This window comes from Mustela nigripes, chromosome 2 (genome assembly GCF_022355385.1).
Source record: "Mustela nigripes isolate SB6536 chromosome 2, MUSNIG.SB6536, whole genome shotgun sequence".
NCBI classification, from domain to species: domain Eukaryota; kingdom Metazoa; phylum Chordata; class Mammalia; order Carnivora; family Mustelidae; genus Mustela; species Mustela nigripes.
The window spans coordinates 5,279,602-5,302,389 of NC_081558.1; the positions used below are offsets into that span (position 1 = coordinate 5,279,602).

The 22,788-nt window shown below is 53.4% G+C and overlaps 1 protein-coding gene across 3 annotated transcripts in view; it reads right to left on the bottom strand.

The window, feature by feature from the left end:
- Positions 1-13,173: 13,173 nt before the first annotated feature.
- The window catches only part of CERS4 (ceramide synthase 4), a 32,805-nt gene continuing 23,190 nt past the window's right edge, over positions 13,174-22,788 (bottom strand). For all 3 annotated transcript variants that reach the window (XM_059388848.1, XM_059388847.1, XM_059388846.1), the window contains exons 2-11: positions 21,119-21,292; positions 18,145-18,262; positions 17,345-17,463; positions 17,190-17,247; positions 16,872-16,922; positions 16,428-16,520; positions 15,843-15,971; positions 15,421-15,527; positions 13,727-13,883; positions 13,174-13,623 (exon numbers count right to left, since the gene is read on the bottom strand). In XM_059388848.1, coding sequence (XP_059244831.1) covers positions 13,447-13,623; positions 13,727-13,883; positions 15,421-15,527; positions 15,843-15,971; positions 16,428-16,520; positions 16,872-16,922; positions 17,190-17,247; positions 17,345-17,463; positions 18,145-18,262; positions 21,119-21,291 — 1,182 coding nt within the window. In that variant the 5' untranslated portion in view covers position 21,292 and the 3' untranslated portion in view covers positions 13,174-13,446. The remainder of the gene's footprint in view (positions 13,624-13,726; positions 13,884-15,420; positions 15,528-15,842; positions 15,972-16,427; positions 16,521-16,871; positions 16,923-17,189; positions 17,248-17,344; positions 17,464-18,144; positions 18,263-21,118; positions 21,293-22,788) is intronic.

Below are 22,788 nucleotides of genomic sequence, written 5' to 3' on the forward strand. Positions count from 1 at the left end.
GGAGCTGGTGGCCCCCGGGGCAAGGTCTGGGAGCTGGTGGCCCCCGGGGGCTTTGCCCGGGCTCCGGGCACGTTGTTTACCCACAGCCCCGGAGGGAAGGCTGGCCTGTGGGTCTAGGTGCAGGCTGGCAGCTGTGATGACTAAGGATGTCTTTCTGCTGGTGTCTGTTTCCGGGATGGGGCGTCTGTTCTGCCCCAAGGGTGGGAGCGCGATTTCCGCAGGACGACAGATGGGCTGGGGCGGCGCTGCGCGGTGCGCGGTGCGCCGGCGTCCCCGAGAATGCCGCGAGCGACCTGCAGGTGGCGCTCCCTCCCTTCACCATCCGGCCTGGAGTCTCCCCCTCACCACGTGCTGCTTCTGGTTCTTTCCCATAGTTCTTCCCCGGGTTCCGCGTTTGCTTTTGTTTCTGACCTTCGCTCGCTGTCCCTTCAGGTGACCTTCACCTTTGTGTTTTCCTTGTTGTAAAATAAACATAAATGGGGGGGGGGGGTGTCCCCGTGAAGCAGCTGGCTCCCGCTCAGGGCATGATCTAGGGGTGCTGGGATGGAGCCCCACGTGGGGTTTGTTTCTCTCCCTCTGCCCCTTCCCCCCATGCACCCGCCTGCTCTAATAAATAAAATCATTTAAAAAATGCATACATAACACGAAGTTTATCGTTTTAACCATTTCTAGGTACACATTTCAGTGGCATGGTGTGCAGCCGTCACCATCATCCGCTTCCAGAGCTCTCCATCTTGCAAAACTGAAGCTCGTCTGACCCTGTTACACTCCACCTCCCCCGCCCCTGGCTCCCACTGTCTACTTTCTGTCTCTATGACTTTGACTCCTCCAGGGACCTCACAGCAGTGGAATCATGCCTCCTTTGGCTCTTTGTGCCTGGCTCCTTTGACCTCCAACGTGTTTGCTGTCATGTGGCAGCAGGTGTCAGGATTTCTGTATTTTTTATTTTTATTTTTATTTCTGAAAGGCTCCCTTATTTCCTTCCATGGACTAGAAATGTGACAAGTCTTTTAAACTGAGCTAGTGTGCATTTTAAGCTGGCTTCTCCTTTCCTCAATGCTTTGCTAACAGACTTGCAAGGACATTGCGTGCGCTGCCCCAGCCCTGGGTCTGCCCTAGCCCTATCATGCTGCAGGTCCGAGTTCGGAGAACCTGTCCATGATGCCGTGGCAAAAGCAAGTATCAATGTCAGAGACAAGTGGGTCAGCTGCCAGAGCTAAATTACCCTGATTTTCTGAGGTTTACTCATCTGAGCTTTTCTGGCTGAATTGTCCTTTGGTCATGATATAATTCTGAAGTCCCCTACCCCCAACCCCTGCCGCCTGCTCCGCTGGTGAGATTTGGTCGGCAGTATGTTAGGATTTCTGCTTCGAGGGACAGTACTGAAAATTGGTGTCAATTTTCTTGTCTTGGTCCAGGGCCTTACCTGTTTTCATTTTTATTGAAGTGAAATTTACATAAGAAAATGAACCCTTGAGGGGTGCCTGGGTGACTCAGTTAAGCACTGGACTCTTTTTTTTAAGATTTTATTTATTTATTTGACAGATCACAAGTAGGCAGAGAGGCAGGCAGGGGGATGGGGGAAGCAGACTCCCTGCTGAGCAAAGAGCCCAGTGCAGGGCTCCATCCCAGGATCCTTGGATCATGACGGGAGCTGAAGGCAGAGGCTTTAACCCACTAAACCACCCCAGCGCCCCAAGCACTAGACTCTTGATTTTGGCCCAGTTCATGACCTCAGGCTTATGAGATTGAGCCCTGTGCGTGGTCGGGCTCCAGGCTCAGTACCGAGTCTGCTTGAGATTCTCTCTCTCCCTCCGCCCCTCCCCGCTTGTGCTCACTCTCTTTTTCTCTCTCTAATAAATAAAGAAAAGAAAAATAAAATTAACCCTTTGAACAAACAATTCAATGACACATAGTACGTTCACAGTGTTTCACAGCTACCGCCTTTGTCTGGTTCCAGAACGTTCCCATCCCCACAGAAGGAAACCCCATACTCATTAAGCAGTTGCAATGCCCACCCCCCACCCTTCCCTTTTTCATAGGTAACCACCGATCTGCCTTGTGTCACCATGGATTTGCCCATTGTGGAGATGTCATACGAACAGAATCACGCGATATGTCACTGTGTGTGTCTGGCTTCTTTCCCTTAGCATCTTGTAGTATGTTACTCCGTCCTCGGAAAGGAAACCAGCTGTTCCCCTCCTCTTGCTCCCTTTTCCTATTCTTGATATCAACCAGCATCAGATGGGAATTATCTGCTACCTGAAAGGCTGATAAAACTTGATTGTGGTTTAACAACCTTGGTTCTGTCCTTTCCGGAGGAGGGCCTTGTCCCCCCATTGTTTCCATCAGTCACATTTATGGATCTACTTAGGTTTTCTGATTCTTCTTGGTGTGAGTTTTTGCTTTTTATGTTTCCCCATAAATGTATTTATTTCAGCTGGATCTTCAGATTTATGGGCTTATAGTTCTCTGGTTTTTTGCTTTTAAATATTTTGCTTAATCATTTGAGAGGAGACAGAGAGAGACAGAGCATACGCATAAGCAGGGGGAGTGGCAGACAGAGGGACGCGGGGCCCAGTCCCAGGACCCTAGGATCATGACCTGAACTGAAGGCAGCAGGTGACCATCTGAGCCACCCAGGCGACCCTAGAGTTCTTTGGTTTCGTTTCAGTCTTCTGTTTTGTTTTGTTTTGTTTTTACCACCCCTCACCCGCCATCCCTGTAGCCACCAATCTGTTCTTTGTATCTGAATTCGATTTGGGGTTTTATTTTTTTTATTTGTTTTGTTTTGTTTTGTTTTTGTTTTTGGATTCTACAAGTGAGGTCATGCAGTGTTTGTCTCTGACTTATCTCACTGAGCAGAACACCCTCAAGGTCCGTCCATGTTGTCGGAAATGGCAGGATTTCCCTCTTTCTTGAAGCGAGTTGTATCATGTTGTATGTATCCCTTTTCTTTATCCATGGATGGACACTTAGGTTCTTCCCCTGTCTCGGCTCTCGCGAGTCACATGGCAGAAAACCTGGGGCTGTGGATATCTTTTCACGGCAGATTTTACTTCCTTTGGGTAAATTCCCAAAAGTGGAATTACTGGATCAGTGGCGGTTCTCGCTTTTGTTTTTTGAGGACCCTCTGGACTCTTTTCCAGCATGGTAAGTTGCACCTGTTCGCTCTCCCACCGGCAGGTGCACGGGGCATCTCCTCTGTCCCTGGCCCGAGGCGGTTGTTACTTCTCACCGTTCTGACTTACAGTTGCTCTTAACCTCACGTATATTTTTAAAACTCTCCTCACTTGCCCCCGCTCATTTTCCCCAAGTGTTTATCTCCTGAGTCTTCCCAAAGAGCCAGGGTTTGGTTTTTATTCTTGGCGTTTTTGTTCCTTTGCCTTCTGTATGGTTGATTCCCGCTTTAATCTGTGTTATTTCCTTGTTTTCTTGTGTGGGGTTTTCTCTATTGTGCACTTGCTGGCCTGCCGCCAGGTCCCCTTTCTGGCTGCACTCAGCCTCCTGCCATGGGAGTGCCTGGCTGGGTGGCTGCAATCCTGTTCAGAGATCCCAGCCAGGCTGATGGGCTCCCGGCCCTGGATTGTGAATCTAGGGTCTGCGTGGGTGAGGCCAGGCTTCTCAGGGCTGAGCGGTAGGGCAGGGTTGGGGACTCAGGTACAGGTAAGGTAATGGGATGTTGCATCCATTAAGGGGGTGAAGCCAGTCAAAGAAGAGATGAGAGCAATTCTGGAGGGCTTCCTGGAGGAGTAGCCTTGTCTGGGCTGAGAGGTGGGTAGAAGTGGGCCTTGAATGGTGAGCCTTTAGCATCTTGGAGAGGGCTTGTGGGCCCCTCTAAAGAATGGAAAAAAACCTTATTCCTAGAATAAGAACAAAACAACTGTAGAGAAAGCGCACAGATACACAGGACAGCATGCCTAGGTTGCAAGGAGAAACACATGAAGATACGACGGGGAGCACACCTGAGCACGTATGGGCTGCAAGCAGCGTGACCTCAGTGAGTATCAGAACACACCTGACCCACAGGGCGCCTGAGTGGCTCAGCAGGTTAAGCCTCTGCCTTCGGCTCAGGTCATGGTCCCAGGGTCCTGGGATCGAGCCCCACATCGGGCTCTCTGCTCAGCAGGAAGCCTGCTTCCCTTCCTCTCTCTGCCTGCCTCTCTGCCTACTTGTGATCTCTGTCTGCCAAATAAATAAATAAAATCTTAAAAAAAAATAAAAAAGAACACACCTGACCCAGAAACAGATCTTCAAAGATTTGCACATGAACGATCATAGCAGCGTAGTTCACAATGGTCGAAAGAAACAACCTGGATGTCTGTTGGTGAGCGAATGGATAAACCAGATGTAACCTAGCCGGACCATGGACTAGCATTCACGCATCAAGAGGAATGAAGGGTAATGAACAACATAATGAGCGTTCAAAACATGGGGCTGAGTGAGAGGCGTGGACACGATAGGTCATGGCTCCTGTGATGCCATCGCTATGGTTCTGTGGCTTGGAACAGGCAAACCCAGAGAGACAGAAGGCAGGTGGGTGGTTGACAGGGGCTCGAGGAAGGAGGGGCGGGGGTGAGTACCAGTGGGGGGTGAGCCCTTTGGTGGGGATGGAAGTGTCTTGGAACCCAGTAGAGGCGGTGGTGGCTTGCCACTGAATCATTCACTTTAACGATTGATTTACTTTTTAAAAATATTTTATTTATGTATTTGACACAGGGGAGCAGGGGAGCACCAGGCAGAGGGAGAAACGGGGAGCCCGATGTGGGGCTCGATCTCAGGACCCCGGGATCATGACGCCAGCCGAAGGCAGACGCTTAACCGACTGAGCCACCCAGGTGACCTCGAATCGTTCACTTTAAAATGATTAATTTTATGTGAATTTGACCTCCATAGAATAACATATATTAAGGAGAAGTTTTCCATCATTTCTGTAGATGTGGAGTATGAAGGAGACTCCAGTTTGCTCTAGCCAGCCCCTCTGCAGTCTGCCGGCTTCCTCTGCACAGGATTGTGTGTATGTGTGTGTGTGTGTGTGTTTAAGTAATCTCTGTGTCCCACGTTGGGGCTCAAACTCACAACCCAGAGCTGAAGTCACATGCTCCTTCCACTGAACCAGCTGGGCACCTTGTCCCACCCCTACTCAGTTTTCGAAATCTTTTTATTGTTTTATTGTGAGTCGGCATCTATAAAAAGGTACACCAAGCAAACATTATGGATACTTATAAGTGAACACCTGCTTACACCCACTTTTCAGTTAAAAAGCTCATTCTCGCACTTTCTTCCCTCCCATTTTGTTTTATTGGAATTTTGGCAAAAATGAAAAACAGGGAAATACTAACAGGAGAAACAAAGTGATAATCCTCGCTACCTCAACCGCCCCAAATTCATTACCATTGATGTTTTGACATATTTGCTTCTACTATTTTCTGTGTATATTTGTTTAAAAATATGCAAATAATTTTCACTTGCCTGGCTGGCTCTGTTGGTAGAGCATGCAATTCTAGACCTCTGGGTTGTAAGGCTGAGGCCCACACTGGATGTAGAGATGACTTAAAGTCTTAAAAAATATACCAATAATTTATAAATAAATGCATCCTTAAAAAGGAGGAAGTTATAATGAAACTGCCTTCTGGTCTCCAACCTTCTACTACGTAGTCTTTTATTTTTTAATTAAAAAAATTTTTTTTAAAGATTTTATTTATTTATTTGACAGAGATCACAAGTAGGCAGAGAGGCAGGCAGAGAGAGGGGGGAAGGAGGCTCCCTGCTGAGCAGAGAGCCTGATGCAGGGCTTGATCCCAGGACCCTGAGATCGAACATAGAGGCTTAACCCATTGAGCCACCCAGGCACCCCAATTATTTTTTAATTTTTAAAAAAGATTTTATTTATTTATTTGAGAGAGAAAGAGAGAGAGAGAGACATGAATGGGGAGGGAGGGGGCAGAGTGCGGGAGAAGCAGACTCCCTGATAAGCAGGGAGCCCAACTCAGGGCTTGATCCCGGGACTCTGGGATCATGACCCGAGCTGAAGGCAGACACTTAACTAAGTGAGCCACTCAGGCGCCCCCTACTACACAGTCTTTAGTTCACATTAGAATATTTATATATATATATAAAACCATAATTTTGTATTTTTATGTAGATGTGATTCTATACATATTTTAGCAAGTTTTTTTTTCCTTTACTCTAATAGCATGTTTTTGGTGCCTCTCCAGGTTGAAGATATGACTGTCATTTGCACTGATCTTGTGCATTTTGCTAGTACCTTTCCCTGGTACTGGCCTGTTGGACACCTTTCCTTTTTCCTGCTAGCTGCGAAGCCCCTACGGCCTCAGCCTTTCCCCGTGTGTCTGAAATGCTGGGAAACAGAGGTGGGGGCTTGTGGGGTCAGCATATTTTCAGCTGTTTTAGTTAGTGCCTACTTGTCTTCATAAATGACCTGCGTCGGTTTGCCCCCCAGGAAAACATCACCCCCCCTCCCGCCATCTCATTAACATTTGATATTATCGAATTTACCTTTTTTCCTCCCTCCTGATTGGAAAGGAAGTCTCACGGGGCTTTCCATAGGCATTTTCCTGACCATTAGGGAGGCTGATTGCTTTTTTATATTTTATTAATAGACTTTTTTTCCAGAGAAGTTTTAGCTTCACAGCAACACTGAAACCAGAGCTCCCATATACTCACTGCCACATACAGGCACAGCCTACCCCACAGCCGCCACCCCCACCGGATGGGTACCTTTGGTCCAGTCAGAGAACCTGCTGCCATCATGCTCTGGGGACCGGCAGGCCTGTTGCTTGGCCTGCTCGCCAGCAACTGTGTTGTCAGCGCTCCGGAGTTTGGGTATTCTTATTTTTTGTTTTGTTTTGTTTTTAAGGATTTTATTTTTTTCAAAGGTTTTATTTATTTATGTGACAGATCACAGGCAGGCAGAGAGAGAGGAGGAAGCAGACTCTCTGCTGAGCAGAGAGCCCGATGCGGGGCTCGATCCCAGGACCCCGAGACCATGACCTGAGCCAAAGGCAGAGGCTTAACCCATTGAGCCACCCAGGTGCCCCAAGTATTCCTTATTTTTTTTAGAGAAGAGTTATCACATGTTTTTGCAATTTTTCCTCCCAGTCTGTACCTGTCTTCTCACTCTGTTGATGCCGTCTCTCTCCGAGCAGGAATTTTTCATTTTATTTATTTGTTATTATTTTTTTTAAGATTTCACTTTTGAGAAAGAGCACACAAGTGGGTTGGGGGGGAGGCAGAGGGAAAGAGAGAAGCAAGCTCCCCGCTGAGCAGAGAGTCTGATGCGGGGCTCAATCCCAGAACCCTGAGATCATGACCTGAGCTGAAGACAGAGGCTTTAACCCACTGAGCCACCCAGGCGCCCCCAGAAGTGCATTTCTTCTGTACATCAAGTTGGTGAAAACTAAAGGCTTGACACTGTGAGCGCTCCTGTCCATGAACACGGAGCTTTCATCAGAGTTGTGCAGTTTTCCTCATGAAGGACTTGTATGTATTTTGTTAGATTGATACCAGTGGATTTAATTTGGGGGGTGATAGTATAAATGATATTGTGCTTTTAATTTCAAATTCCGCTTTCTGACGGCTAGTACATAGGAAAGTGATAGACTTTTATACACTGACCTTGTATCTTGCCACATTACTCCAAGTGCTTATTAGTTCCAGGAGGACTTTTTTGTCAATTATTTTGGATTTTTTTTTCTTTTTAAGATTTTATTTATTTGACAGAGAGAGAGAGAGACAGCGAGAGAGGGAACAGAAGCAGGGGGAGTAGGAGATGGAGAAGTAGGCTTCCCACAGAACTGGGAGCCTGATTTGCCGTAGTCCTGTTCTTAGAAAGCTTCGAGCTTCTCCCCATTAAGTAGGATGCTAGCTGCGGGGTTTTGTAGACTTTTTTTTTTTTAAAGAATTTATTTATTTATTTGACAGAGACAGAACACAAGTAGGCAGTGAGGCAGGCTGGTGGCGGTGGGGGGGGGGAAGCAGGCTCCCCGCGGAGCAGAGAGCCTGATGTGGGACTCGATCCCAGGACTCTGGGACATGACCTGAGCCGAAGTCAGTGACTTAACCCACTGAGCCACCCAGGAACCCTGTAGATATTCTTTATCAAGATGAGGAAATTCCCCTCTATTCCTAGTTTACCGGCATCCCCATGTTTTTCCCCCATCTTTTATTTATTTACTTATTTTTAAAGATTTTATTTGACAGAGTCAGACAGCGAGAGAGGGAATACAAGCAGGGTGAGTGGGAGGGAGAAGCAGGTTTTCCACGGAGCAAGGGCTCGATCCCAGGATCCTGGGATCATGACCTGAGCCCAAGGCGAAGGCAGACGCTTAGGGACTGAACCACCCAGACGCCCCCCCCCCCCCACCACCCTTTGAAATTATGGTTAAGATACACGGGATGCCTGGGTGGCTCACTCAGTTAAGCGTCTGCCTTTGGTTCAGGTCATGATCCCAGCATCCTGGGATCGAATTCTAAATCAGGTTCCCTTGCTCCGCGGAGAGCCTCCTTCTATCTCTCCTACTCCCCCTGCTTGTGCTCTCTCTGACAAAGCAAGCAAGCTGTATGGTAAGATACAGGTAACAGAAAAGTTACTATTGTAGCTACTTTAAGTGTGCACTTCAGTAGGTTTAAGTGTATTCACATTGTAGCCAATCTCCAGAATTCTTTCCATCCTGCAAAACAGAAACTCTCTACCTCTTAAATAATTCTTCATTTTTCCCTCTTCCTGCCCCTGGCAACCACCATTCTACTTTCTGATTCTATGAATATGACTACTTTAGACACTTCATAAGTGGACTCATACAATGTTTGTCTTTCTGTGTCTGACTTATTTCAGTTAGGATAGTGTTCTCACAGTTTGTCTATGTCATTGCATGTATCCGAATTTCTTTCCTTTTTAAGATTATATTCCATTGCATTTTTAAAAAAATTTTACTTAAAATATTTTTTAACTCTTTTCTTTCTTTCTTTCTTTTCTTTTTTTGGGGAAGATTTTATTTATTTATTTATTTGACAGAGATTACAAGTAGACAGAGAGGCAGGCAGGTAGAGAGGGGGATCCCCGCTGAGCAGAGAGCCCTTTGTGGAGCTCAATCCCAGGACCCTGAGATCACAACCTGAGCCGAAGGTGGAGGTTTAACCCACTGAGCCACCCAGGTGCCCCGCCATTGTATTTCTCATGTTTAAAAAATTCCACTTCTGTGACATGCTTGTTTATATCCTGTTGACCTCTTTTTTTTTTTTAACTTTTTTTTTTTTTAAGATTTTATTTATTTATTTGACAGACAGAGATCACAAGTAGGCAGAGAGGCAGGCAGAGAGAGAGGAGGAAGCAGGCTCCCCGCTGAGCAGAGAGCCCGATGTGGGGCTCGATCCCAGGACCCTGAAATCGTGACCTGAGCTGAAGGCAGCGGCTTTAACCCGCTGAGCCACCCAGGCGCCCCTTGACCTCTTTCTTTCGGGTGGCTCTTCTACTCAGTGATATTTGGAACTCCTTTTCTTTCATTTCCTTTCTCTGTTCCTTTCTTCTCTCCTTTCCCTTTTGTTTCCTTTTTTCCTTTCCCTCCCCCCCCCTCCTTTCTTTCAATTTTAAGTCATCTCCGTGCCCATTATGGGGCTCAAACCCCAAGATCAGGAGTCCCATGCTGTACGACGGAGCCATCTGGCACCACCCCCCGCCAAGAGTTCTTTAGCAAGGCTCACTCGGAGAAAAAAAGAATCCCTACCCACTAAACAATTATTCCCTATTCCCCCCTTCCCGCCCAGCCGCTGACCACCATAAATTTACATTCTATTTTGTATAGCTTTAGCTAATCCGGGTACTTCATATAAAAGGAACCATAAAATGTGTCTGGCTTTTGTGTCTGGCTTCTTTTGTGTGTTTCATGTTTTCAGGGTTCATCCATGTTATAGTATGAATCAGTATTTCCTTTTTCCGGCAAACAGTATTTCTTGGTATGGAAACTGTTTACCCATGTGCTCGCTAATGGACAGTTAGGTTGTTTCTGTCTTTTGGCTCGTGAATGGTGCTGCTTTGAACATTCATGTACAAGCGTTGTTTATCTGTTTTCAGTTCTCTGGGGGTATATACCCGGAGCGGAATTGCTGGGTCATGTGCTAATTCTGTTTAACTTTTTGAGGAATTGCCAAACAGCATCCTACAGTGACTGGCCATTTTACATTCCTACCAGCAAAGTATGTGGGTTGTTCCTTTCTCCACATATTTACTAACATTGTTTTTTTAGTTTTTTTTTTTTTCCTTTATCCATCCTTATGGATGTGAAGTACTATCTTGTGGTTTTCATTTACATTTCTTTTTTCTTTTTTTTTTTTTTAATTAATGCTTTTTTTGTTGTTGTTGTTTTTGTTTTTTAAGATTTTATTTATTTATTTGACAGAGAGAGATCACAAGTAGACAGAGAGGCAGACAGAGAGAGAGAGAGAGGGAAGCAGGCTCCCCGCTGAGCAGAGAGCCCGATGCGGGCCTCGATCCCAGGACCCTGAGATCATGACCTGAGCCGAAGGCAGCGGCTTAACCCACTGAGCCACCCAGGCACCCTCATTTACATTTCTCTAGGACTTTCGACGCTGAACCTCTTCTCATGAGCTTTTTGGTTATTCGTGTATCTTTTTTGAAGAAATGTCAGTTCAGGGTCCCTGGGGGGCTCAGTGGGTTAAGCATCTGCCTTCAGCTCAGGTCACGATCCCAGGATCCTGGGATTGAGCCCCACATCAGGCTCCCTGCCCAGCGGGAAGCCTGCCTCTCCCTCTCCCACTTGTCCTGCTTGTGTTTCCTCTCTCGCTGTCTCTCCGTCAAAAAATACATAACATCTTAAAAAAAAAAATCAATTCAAGTCCATTGCTCACCTTTTGTTTCTTGCTGCTGTAGTGTTTCAGAACTTCTTTACATATGCTGGGGACTAGGCCCTTTTCAGATCTGTGGTTTGCAAATACTTCCTTCCACTCTGCGGGCTGTCTTTTCACATGTCCCTTTCAACTGACATTTATTAAAATGAGTGTCTCTCACCATGCTTAACATCTCTGAAGGCTGAAAAAGTGGCTGTAGGTCTAGCTACCTAAATCGCATCCTCCTGCCCTCCCAAGGTCAAAGGTAACATCACGATTCTGACTTTCTATTTCCTGTTTCCTAAAGAACCAGCCCTACTGAACAGATGTTCGGGCCTCCAGGGTACATCATCTCCTTGGTTGCATCGAACTTTGTCCAATGGTCCACAATTTTACATGATGCTGAATGGTTTCCCAAAAACGATTTTATCAACTCACGTTTCCTGCTGTAGCAGATGGGAGATTCCTGATCCTGATGTCCTCCAGCACTGGCTTTGTCCAATGTCTTTCTGCCAGTTGAATGGGTCTGAAATGGTATCTGCTAGTCTTGCTTTGCATGTCCCTGATCATTAATGAGACTGAATCCGTCTTACGCTTCTCGGTCTTGACTGTTTTCTCTGCTATAAGTGTCCGTGTCTTCTGGTTCTGTTTTCTGTCTTTTCGTGCTCATTTGGGAGTTTCTTGAGAACATCGGGATGTGTCTTTAGGGACAAGGAGGAAAGGCGTTTGTACTTCTAGTTCTTGCTGGATTCCCCTCCTCAGGGGGCCTGCCAGGACCGGTCCCTTTTCCCTGCCTGTCCCAGCAGTGGGTGCCAACAGTGTTTGTACCAGGACAGCTGGTGAGAAGGAGATGTCACTGCAGTCTTCAGCTGCCCCCTGCCTTTCTCCCAGCTTGTGCTGAGTGAGCTCGAGCACCTTTCCATTCGTCCCCTTCCTGTGGACCACCTGCTCGCCTCCTACCTCCCTCCTCCTCCTCCTCTCAGATCAGCTCTCTTCACTGATGCATAAAAACAGAGGGATGGGGGCACCCGGGTGGCTCAGTGGGTTAAAGCCTTGGCCTTCAGCTCAGGTCATGGTCCCAGGGTCCTGGGATCGAGCCCCGCATCGGGCTCTCTGCTCAGCGGGGAGCCTGCTTCCCCCTCTCTGCCTGCCTCTCTGCCCATTTGTAAGCTCTCTGTCAAGTAAATAAATAAATCTTAAAAGAAAAAAAAAAAAGAGGGATAATTGACATTGCTTCTCTCTCTTTAAAAAAATATTTTATTTATTTGTTTGGCAGAGAGAGGGAGAGCACAAGCAGGGGGAGCAGGAGAGGAACAGGCTCCCCACTGAGCAGGGAGCCCGGCGCAGGACTCGATCCCAGGACACTTCACCAGCTGAGCCACCCAGGCGCCCCCGCTTCTCTTTCTCACTGTTTCACTTTCCACCTTCCTTTCTGGTAACGCCTGCTCTGGTCCTTGGGCTCTCGTTTCTCTTCCCTCCAGGTCTTTCCATCTCCTCGGGAATGTCTCAGCCTCCAGCTCCCGGTTCCCAGCCCCGCGCACCCTGGCTGAGCCCTCAGGGTCTCTCCTTTCCTTACTCCTGGGTGCTCGCCCCCACCCACGCTGCCTGCACCTCCTCGGTGCTCCCCTTTCCCTGTCCTGCCAGTCCCTCTTCCAGGTGTGTGTGTGGGGGGGCACAAAGCAGGGCCTTTCTCCTCCCCTTTGCTGAGCCAGTGTGACCGGATCCGCACCCCTCCCCCACTTCCTGTCCCGTCTTCGCCTGCTCCCCCCCCCTCGCCCTCTACTTCCTCCCCCACCTCTGCTCCTCTACTGTCTTTTCTTTCTCACCCTCAGTGATGTCCTCTAACACACTTCCTCTCCCCAGGGTCCCTGTCCTCTGCCACCTCTGGCTCCCAGGCCTCCTCTGCAGTGGCCTTGGGTGGGGTGTGGGGCTGTCGCGTGGTTCCTGGACCCTCAACGCCTTCCTTTCCCGCAGAGCTCCTGCAGGAGGGGGCGGCCTTACCCAGGCTGAACCTGTGGAGGGCCACAGGACCTCAGCCCCTGGGCCTGATTTCACTGTCCCCAGGAAGGCCCTGGAACTCTGCCAGCCTTGAGCAGGGGCCGCCCAGCCTCTCACTTGCGTGAGCCCAGTAGGGACTCACCTGGGGTGGGGGGGCGTCCCCACGCACACTGCTTGCTGAGTCCCCTGGGGGTGCACGTGTGTTTTGGGGTGAAGGTGTCTCATCAGTAGGGTAATTAGAGTCCCCTTGGGGCCTCTGGGGATGGACCAGGGACTCTTAACAGGGACATAAGCTCTCAGAGAAGCTGGTTCCATTCAAGTTTTATTGGGCCCCTTTCAGCCTGGAGCTGGGCCCTCCGCTGCTGCCCACCCTCCCCGGCTCTGTCCAGTTGCCCAAGGGCAGGGCAGGGCAGGGCAGGCAGAAGGAAGGGGCTGGAGACAGATCATGAGCCCTCTCCCCTCCCCCGGGCGAGGGCCATCCCAGTCTCCAGAGCTGGCCCCAGGGCTACCAGTCCAGCCGCCCCCAGCCAAATCCCAGCTATGGGGCACTGGGGGCGGCCCTCAAGGCCGGGCCTCTGCGAGCTATGTGGCCGGCGTGTGCCCGTTGGCCAGCCGCCCAGCCGTCCGGCTCCGAGGGCCGTCGGTCGGGGCCGCCCCGGGCCTGGCAGCCGCGCCGTTCTTCAGCGGCAGGTGCTCGGGGACCGCCTCCCCGTCGCTCGAATCGGACTCCTCCACGTCGCTGCGCACGTCCTTCTCCATCTGCGGGGCGGGGCGGGGCATGAGGCTTGGGCCGGGGGCTGGAGGGAGGCACCCGCAGGCGGCCCCCCCCGGTCCCGCCCACCCTGCCCTACCCCGGCCCTACCCGGCCTTTCTTCACGAAGCTGTAGATCATGCGGAGGATGAGGCACGACCAGAACACGTGCAGCAGCTGCAGCATCACCAGGAGGACATTGAAGAAGTAGTAGCCGAAGAAGGGGTCCCACTTGGCGATGGACTCGTAGTAGGTGGTGTAGAGGATCCTACAGCAGGGGAGTGGGGAGACGGGCTTCAGCCGCCACCAAGGCCCCCAGTCCTTGGAACCTCTAACTTGTGTGACCCTCCTTGCTCTACAACCTACCATGGCTCCCTCTGCTGCCCCCCCCCCCCCCCCCAGAGAAAGTGATATTCTTTAGCTGGGCATTTAAGTGCCCTTCTTGCCTGGTCATATTAACTTGTCAGAACACACATGAACCCCAAGGGGATGCTTAGTGGCCCAGCTGCTCCCTCCCCCACCCTGGTCCCCCAGGCAGTGAGCTTCTGCCCTGCCCTGCCCCCTGGCTTGGCTGTGGGGCCACCATGAGCCAGCCTTGCTCGGGCAGCTGGCTCTCTCTTCCTGGGCCTTCAGGGACCCACAGCCCTCTGTTTCCTCCACAGGCTCCCCCGGCCTGCAAATATCGAGGGCTCCAGGTCACCCAGTGACCTCCTCCAGGCTTGTGGCTACAAACTCTAGACACGTACATCTCTGTCCAGAACCCCAGGCTGGTGTGCTCATGCCTTCTCCATGACATTTCTAAGTCCCCCCACAGACCCTGCAAACCAGCACAGCCACAGCTGCGCACCTGTTCCTCAAGCAGCAACTCCGGCCTCATACCCATTTCATGAGCCTCGATGACTCTGACTGTACCCACCTCTGTCACCTGCACTGGTCCAGCCCCACCATGGCTCACCTGGGCCAGCCCAGTCCCCTCCGCTTGACCTCCCTGGGCCCCCACAGTTCCTGCTCAGGCCTCTCATCCGCTATTCCCCAGCAGCCAGCAGAGGGCGCCTGTGAGCCCGTGGGTATGTCCCTCCTCTGCCCACAAACCTCCAGGGCTCCCTCGTCATTGGGGTAAAAGCCCAAGTCCTCCCGGAGAACCCCAAAGCCCCAAATGACCTTCCCCGTCCCCTCCTCACTCACTCTGCTCCACCCACAGGGGCCTCCGTGCCATACCTCCACACCAGGCCCAGTTCTGCCCCGGGGCCTTTGCACATGCTGTGCCTGCTGTTTTGACCACTCTTTCCATAAGATCGGTTTTAAGTTCTCTCCCTCCAGTCCTTCCCAATGAATGCTGCCTTTTCCCTGACCAGCCTAATTCCAACTACCAACGCACTCCCTGTGCCCTTCTCAACCTCACTTTCTCTTTAGCACGTCATTCTCTCATGCTTTAGATTCTACCTGTTTGCCTTATTTACTATAGTCCCCCCCACCCCCACACACATTAGCCCCACCTGAGCAGGTATCTTCACCTTGCTCCCTCATCAGCAAACAGACTGGGCAGACTTTAGTGAGTGGGTGCCCAACCCTGCCTCCTGCTCCATGTTCCAGGCACAGGGGGGAATGACTGAGTCCAGACTTCTGTCTCTCCTACCACGGGGTCTTTGCACATGCTGTGCCCAGTTCCAGGAACACCTTTCCTTGCCTTCTCCTGGAAGCCACCCAGCCCACAGCCCCAAGTCCATGGGTCAGGAAACCCAGAGGGAGGCAGGCCTGGATCTCAGACATGCCCTCCCTCCCTGCTCCCCCAACGGCGTGCTCACTGCGTAGGGAAGAGCACGAGGCGAGTATAGAAGAAGACCAAGGAGAAGATGATGAAGAGGGTGTCGCACACTTTCCGCCAGTGCGTGTAATTGAACATCTTGCCAGCCTGCGGAGGGCAACAGAGAGAACCGGCCTCAGGCCAATGGTGGGGACAGGAAAGTAGGTGAGAAGCAGGGCACTGGGAAAGAGCGGGGCCTCCTCTCCAGGAACTGTGTAGAAAGGTGTAGTGCGGAGCGTGAGAACCTTCATTTCCACCGCCCCCGCCCCCCCCCCCCCCCCCCCCCGCAAGCCACGAGGGGGCGTGGCCTCGTGGCCGGGGGCGTGGCCTCGTGGCCGGGGGCGTGGCCTCACGAAGGGCTAGGGTGTTGGGGGAGGGTGTTGTGGGGGGGGCGGGGGGAGGGTCGGGCTGGGCCAGGTCCACCTCCAGGAGGTAGTCAGAGGCGTCGTGCAGCAGCAGCACCAGAGAGCCGATGCGCAGCAGGTTTGAACTGTAGGAGAACGAGATCAGCAGGATGGTCACGAAGTGGTGTGTCACCTGCTCCTTGAAATCCTGCGGGAGACAGCGGGTCACAGCAGGGATGAGGCCGGGTGGTACGGGGGTGGGGGGCGGGGGAACACCCCGCCGGGATGGGTGGAGGCCCTCGCAGGGAGCTGGTTGGCTGGCGTCTGTACTTTTTTTTAAAAAAGCTTTTATTTATTTGTTTGACAGAAAGACACAGAGAGAGAGGGAACACAAGCAGGGGGAGTGGGAGAGGGAGAAGCAGGCCTCCCAAAGAGCAGGGAGCCTGATGCAGGGCTCAGTCCCAGGATCCTGGGATCATGACCTGAGCCGCAGACGGACGTGTAACGACTGAGCCACCCAGGCGCCCCTGGCGTCTGTACCCTATGGACTCTGGGTCTCCCACCTGAGGCACCAGGGGGTCTCAGGGTAGGCGGTGAGGCCATCCCACATGCAAGACTGGGTCCTTTTCCCCTCTTCCCGCGTCACTTCCCAGCCAGGCCTCACCTTGCGTCTGACATCAAAGGGCAGCGTGATCAGCAGTGAGACGTAGAAACTCAGCTCCAGGAGGTACCAGTAGTACAGGGCCGGTTGCAAGGGCTGCAGGGGTGTCCGCCAAGGTTAGCTGTGGGGGGTGGAGGCTCCCCAGGGGCAGGGAGGCTCCCCAGGGCCCTCCTCCATTGCTCAGAACCAGGACCCTTGAATCCCAATGAGTGAAGAAGGAGTGAGATCCCTGTCCCCGGAGGTAGGCAAGGGCAGTGGTTCTGCGGCAGCTCCTGCTCCCCGTTTCCCGGAGTCTGGCCCCTATCCATCCCAAAGGGGAGGCAAAAATATAGATCGGAACCTGGGGGGGAGTCATGTCATGTTTGGGTTTGGCTCTCCCGGCTGTGGCTGAAGGAACTCTGACTACCCCAAGCCCCCACCAGCCTCCGGGCTCTCCCTGCCACTCACCTGATTTGGGTAATTGTCCCAGCACATGACCGGTGCCCACAGCCATGACTCCTGCAGGGACACGGAGTCTGAGGCTGCTCAGAGGTCAGAGGTTGCCCAGCCCTCTACCGTGGGGGTGGGTGGGTGGGGTATCCCCAGGGCCGCTTGCTCTCATTCTGGACCCCCAGTTCCTGGGCATGGTGTGTCCTCCCAGGCACGTGGATGTCCGCCACGCCCATTCCCAGTGCTCTCCCCTCCCTGTGCTTTTGCACGGGCTCCCCCCTCTGCCCGCACCCCTCCACACCCCCCAGTCCGGGCCCAGTGCATCGGCGCACTCACGTGGTAGAGGACCGACAAGCCTCCGAAGAAGGAGCAGAAGTAGAAGCTGAACCTCCAGCTGCAGGCGGGGAGGGAGCCCGTGAGGCAGCCACCGGAGGCGCCCGCTTCCCCCTGCACCCCCAGCGCCCCCCGCTTCCCCCCAGCCCCGGGCTCACCTGGCCTCGCAGAACTTCTTGGTCAGGGAGGGCCGGTCCTGGTTCCGGCGCCTCCGGAACCAGCGCTGGATCTGTGGCAGCGTGAGGCCGCACTGGACCGCGAGGACGGCCATCTGGTGCTGGGGAGGGGTGAGTGGGGGAGGTCACAGAGGTGGCTTCCTTCCTGTCCCTGTCCCAGAACAGATGAGACCCGGCCGCGTTACCCCTTCCCCTGCTCCCCCAGACCTTGCCTGTGGGACTGTCTGCCTGTAGACACGGAGGCGGCCCCCCGAAACAGGCCGTATACAAGCCAGCCCCGCTCACAGGAGAGACAGGTGGCTGACAGGGACCGGGACTAAGAAAGGGGGCGGTGGTGGAGCACAGGTTTTCCTCTACCCTTCCAGAAAAGTCCGGTCTTACCCCCACCCCAGGCAGGCAGTTGCGACCTCGCCTCCCACCCCTACCTGTAGAGAGAGGGAGGAAGGTCCTGCATAGGGACAGCCAGAGCACAGTACACACGGGAATGCGGAGGTGTCCCAGGCCTGCTGTGGTCTCCCCCCAACCCCATCAGTCAGTCAGGTCTTCCTCTCCTCACCAGCTCAGGAGATACCAGCCCCCCCCAACCGCCCTCAGCTCCCCAGCCCCGCAGTCGCAGGATCTGCCCACTGGTGGCCTGGGGGTAGGAGCACTGTGGGTGTGCAGAGGCCGCCCTGGACTTCCCTGTTCCTGGCAACAGGGCCACATCCCATTCCCCAGGCCCCGCCCACAAGGGGGCCTGGGCTGGCTGAAGGGGATGGAGGGGGGCAGAGGGGGACTCTCACCTCCTTGGGTTTCCACCCTTCTGTGAGGAAGTACTTCTCCAGAGTGGCATTGGGCCTCGCCGGCCTCCTGGTCTGATCACGCACACCGAGCAGCCGGCCCAGGGGCAGGCCAACAAATCTGGGTGCAGGGGAGACAGAGCCTGTCAATCTAGGTGGGGAAACTGAGGCTCAAAGGGGCCGGGTCACATGCTGGGAGCCCGGAGGGGTAGCCCGGCCACGGCACTGGGACCAAACCTAAGAAAAGGCAGTTGGGTGACCGGTCTTCAGGGTGGGGGTGTGCAGGTTAACTTGCGGGGTCTCAGGTAGCTTCACACAGTCCCCATCAGGAAGAAGGGCCTCCTCACTGCCTGTCTCATGGTCTGGGTCCCTGTCTGTCCCCTGCCTGGCTCAGGGGTCCCCACAGGCAGGAGCGGTGTAGACAGGCAGAGGTCCCTGGTCCCTGGCCGGTCACCACATGTCCCACAATGGGGGGGTGTCCCCCAGCACTTCATACCCACCGACCATCAGCCTGCATTTGGGGAAACTGAGGCTCAGGGCAGCTCAGCAAGGAACTCCTTCCAGCGCAACAGTGACAGGATGTGGGGGAGGAGGGGGCTGTCATTTTATGAGTGCCGAGCATGGGTACAAATCCGCATCAGCTGCAGCTCGTCTGACTCTACTGTCATAGTCCCCACTGTCCTGATGGGCAAACAGGGCTCAGACAGGTCAGAGCGATGCCCAGGGCTGCCCGGCTAGGGAGGAGCAGATGGGCCCAGCATTGACTTTAAAAATGGCGAAAACCTCTGCCTTCGACCTTGGAAAAGCTGATGAGGGGACAGAAGGCCGGCTGAGGACAAAGCAGAAGCTGTCACCCTGTGAGCTCCCCCCACCCCCAGTCCTGGGTGGGACTCGTGTGTGCCATTCTTCCAAGAATTTCCCAACTATCTTAAGGGTAAAGCCTTGCTAGAGGGGAAAACACCCTCCTGAACCTGACAATGGCAAGCCCTCTGGTATCAAAGGTCCTTTTTAGCATAGGAAAGCTCTTTTAAAACCTTGTTCCTTACCTCCCTAACCCCTGGTACCTAATCCCTCACAAGCCCAGTGCAGCAGCTTTCGGCTGCCTCCAGCGCCCGTCCCCGGAGCTTTAATAAACCACCAAAGAGGTCTCAAGAATTCTTTCTTGGCTCCCAACCCCACCCCCACTGAACCTGCCCTATATTCCAAACTTCACCAAAGCTATCACCTCTGGGATGTGAACACACCCCACCTACGTCTGATGAGGCCATCAGTTAAATAAACAACTGCTCACTCCACGCTCCAGTAGTGAATCGGGCCAGGTCTCCTGTCCCCCGCTGACTTGAGCCTCTTAGAACCCCTTAGGCAAAGGCCTCAGTCCCAGATGACTCTCCCTCTGGGTGACCACAGGCTGGTCCTTCAACCTCTGTGCCTCCATTTCCTATTCTGTAGAATGGGGAGAGCATTAGTGCCGCCTCACGGGGTTGCGCTAAGGGCTGCCTTAGGATGCATAAGCTGCTCAGAGCAATGATAGGCACACAGTAGGCGCTCAGAGGGTATCTGTGACATAAATACAACCTCTGTGGGTATTCCCTGGGTCTCCTGGGGTCCAGCCTATATCCAGGAAGCCTGGCCTGGAGAGACAAAGCAAGAAGTAGAATGCTCCCGAGTCCCTGTCATCAGGGGAGGGCAAAGCCAGGGACCCAAAGCGGGGGGAGGGGGGATTCCGGGGGCTGTGGAGGGGGTTGAAGGGGGATAAGGGCTCTGGAGGGGGGGGGGGGGGATGGCGGAGGGGCCTGGTGGGCATTTCTGCAACCCAGCTTTGAAGGGACTGCAGAGGACAGAGTGCAAAGGCTGGGTGGCCACATGGGGAGTAGCGGACCTGCAGAGGGCAGGGCGTGGGGCGGGAGGCCGGAGAGGGAATCTTGGGGAGGCAGCTGATCATGGTGGGGGGTTGGATCATGGGGGTGCCGGCAGCCAAGGGACTTGGCAGAACAGGTCTGAAAGCTGTAACTACAGAATTGGTGGGAAGTACCTGGGACCCAGGAAAGGGACCCCAGAGAGATGCCCACACCCAGGAGACAGCCAGCCAGGAAAAGAGGAGGAGACTCGGTTGGAAGCAGGGTCTGGGTCCCATGAGAAATGACTGAAAATCTACAGAGTTTGGGAACCAGGTTGCTGGGAACCTGTGGGGGGGGGGTTGCGGCAAACACTCAGGGGTGTGGGCACCAGCAGGCTGCAAGAGATTGGGGGTGGGGACCGCCGGGGGTGGGGTGGGGTGGTTTAGGGCACAAAAGGGGAAGCCAGTGCTTTTTGCTCCTTCCTTTGCTACAAAGGGAGGAGGGAAGCCTTAGGAGCCAGGAAGGAGGGGTGGAGGGTCACCTTGCCCATAGGAGAGAGGCAGGAGGGAGTGGGCGAGAAGCAAGTCTGGGTGGCTCAGCTGGGTAAGCAGCTCAGGTCATGATCTCAGGGTCCTGGAATGGTGCTGCTCCCCTCCCCCAACTGCATCAGGCTTCCTGCTCGGTGGGGAGTCTCTGCTACTCCCTATACCCTAGCCCCCTGCCCGACCCCCAGGCCTTGTGCCCTCTTTCTCTCAAATAAATAAAATCTTAAAAAAAAAAAAAAAACACGTTTCTTTGCTCACTGACTGGCCTCTGCAGACCCTTACGTGGTCAGCAAAGCAAGAACGCGCCCTCCAGGCCCACTCCCCCAACCCCCCGCCCCCCAGGTTTGCCAAAGATGCAGGTGCCTCCAGACTGGAGCAGCGGCCATGGTGACAGGGAACCAGCCCTCAGAGGCTGGAGGAGTGTGGGTGGTAGCAGCTAGGGGCAAGGGGGGTGCCAGGAAAGGCACGCCAGCTCCAAACCAGGCTCTATCCAGGACACATGAGGACGAAACAACACAGGACAGTTGGCCAGGGTGAGCACTGTGCACAGGGGAGGACAACAGGGCCAGGCACCACCGCGAGGCATAAACTCACCTCTCGAAGGCCAAGCGCATGACCACCAGGGCCAGCGCCACGGGCAGGGCTGCCAGCAAGTCGCGGGCGTGAGGATAGACCAGGCCATCCCGGTCCTCTAGGGCAGCCCACGTGTTGTTGGGCGGCAGCCACAGCCTCTCCTGCCAAAACCATTCGCTGAGGCTGGACAACATCCTGTGGGCACAGGGTCCCGTTAGTGGGAGCTCAGCGTGTGGGAGGGCCCACCACCCCATCCTCACCCCCTTGTGCCCCAACGCCCCGCCCCCGCAACCTTGACTTTATGACAACCGGTGTGAAAGAGAGACTTGCGCTGTGTGCCCTCAGGCAAGTGACCTGCCGGCTCTGAATCTCAAGTTCATTTGTCATACAGGGACAGCAGCCCACCTGGGAGCCCAGCCCACTTAGGCAAAGTGTCTCCCTGCCTGCTGGTCCCAGAGACACACCTCATGAAAAGAGTTAGTGCTCTGCACTTCACAGGTGCAAAAAAAGGTGGCTGGAAGTCAAGGGACTGGCTGACTGGGGTCATAAACTCGAGTTCTCCAATGTCACGGGAGGTGTCCCGCCATTGTGGGAAGGTGTCTCCAAGGCAGCCCAAAGGTGAGAAGCTGAGGAAATCCGCAATTCCCTTCCTGAGCATCCTTCCGGGTGTGAAGGTCAGCAGCCCCGCTGGCTGTGAGGCTGGGCTGCGGCTGGGCAAGAGTCCCTGGTGCGTGACGGTGCCTGCCTGATCACTGGAGCCGCAATTAAGTGAGCTTTCCTTCCACCAAGAAGGCTTTCCGACAGCCATCTTGAGGCGCCCAAGCAGCTTTGCCCTTTCCCGAGATCTTAAGACAAGTGCCTGGACCCCCACACTAGCCCCCACTTGGGAGGTTTGTTCATCCTTATGTCTGTCCATCCATCCATCCATCCATCTAAACACCCACGTTACCTGCTGATGTCTGTCCATCCACGTGTCCCTCCAATTCATCTACCTACCAACCAACCCACCCACCCACCATCCATCTATCCGTCCATCCAGTTGTATGTTCATCCATCCACCTGCCTGCCCATCTGTCTGTCCATCTACCCATCTGTCCATCCGTCCATCCATCCATGTGCCTGCCCGACTGTCCATCTGTCTGTCCATCCACAAGGTGTTCTCTGATTGACTTGTTCATGCCAGCATGCAGCTAGGTGTTAGGGACACATCAGGGAAAAAAGCAGACATATTCCTGTCCCCATACGGGGGGCAGCCAACACACAAGTATACAGATTCGTAAATGAGACAGGACCGTGTGATGAGGCCTGGTAGAAAATGAGCAGGGTACCACGATTTTAAACGAGGTGACCAATGAAAGTCTAAGGAGATGCCTTCTAGGCAGAGACCCAGAGATGAGAAGGGCCTGGGTTTACGCAGAGGAGAGTAGTGGTAGTAGGGAGGGACTTTCAGAGAAAGCAGCAGCAGGTGCAAAGGCCCTGAGGCAGGACTGAGCTCATAGAGTGTTAGGGGAAGAGCAAGAGGCCCCTGGAGCAGAATGAGCAAGGTGCGGGGGAGAGGGAAGGGGACAGGGGCAGGTCGTGCTGGGCCTGTGGGCTTCAGGGAGGAGTTGGGATGACATTCGTGATGAAAAATTTCAAACCTACATAAAAGTTGGAAGAATTTACAGTGAACTCCTACACCCCAGCACTAG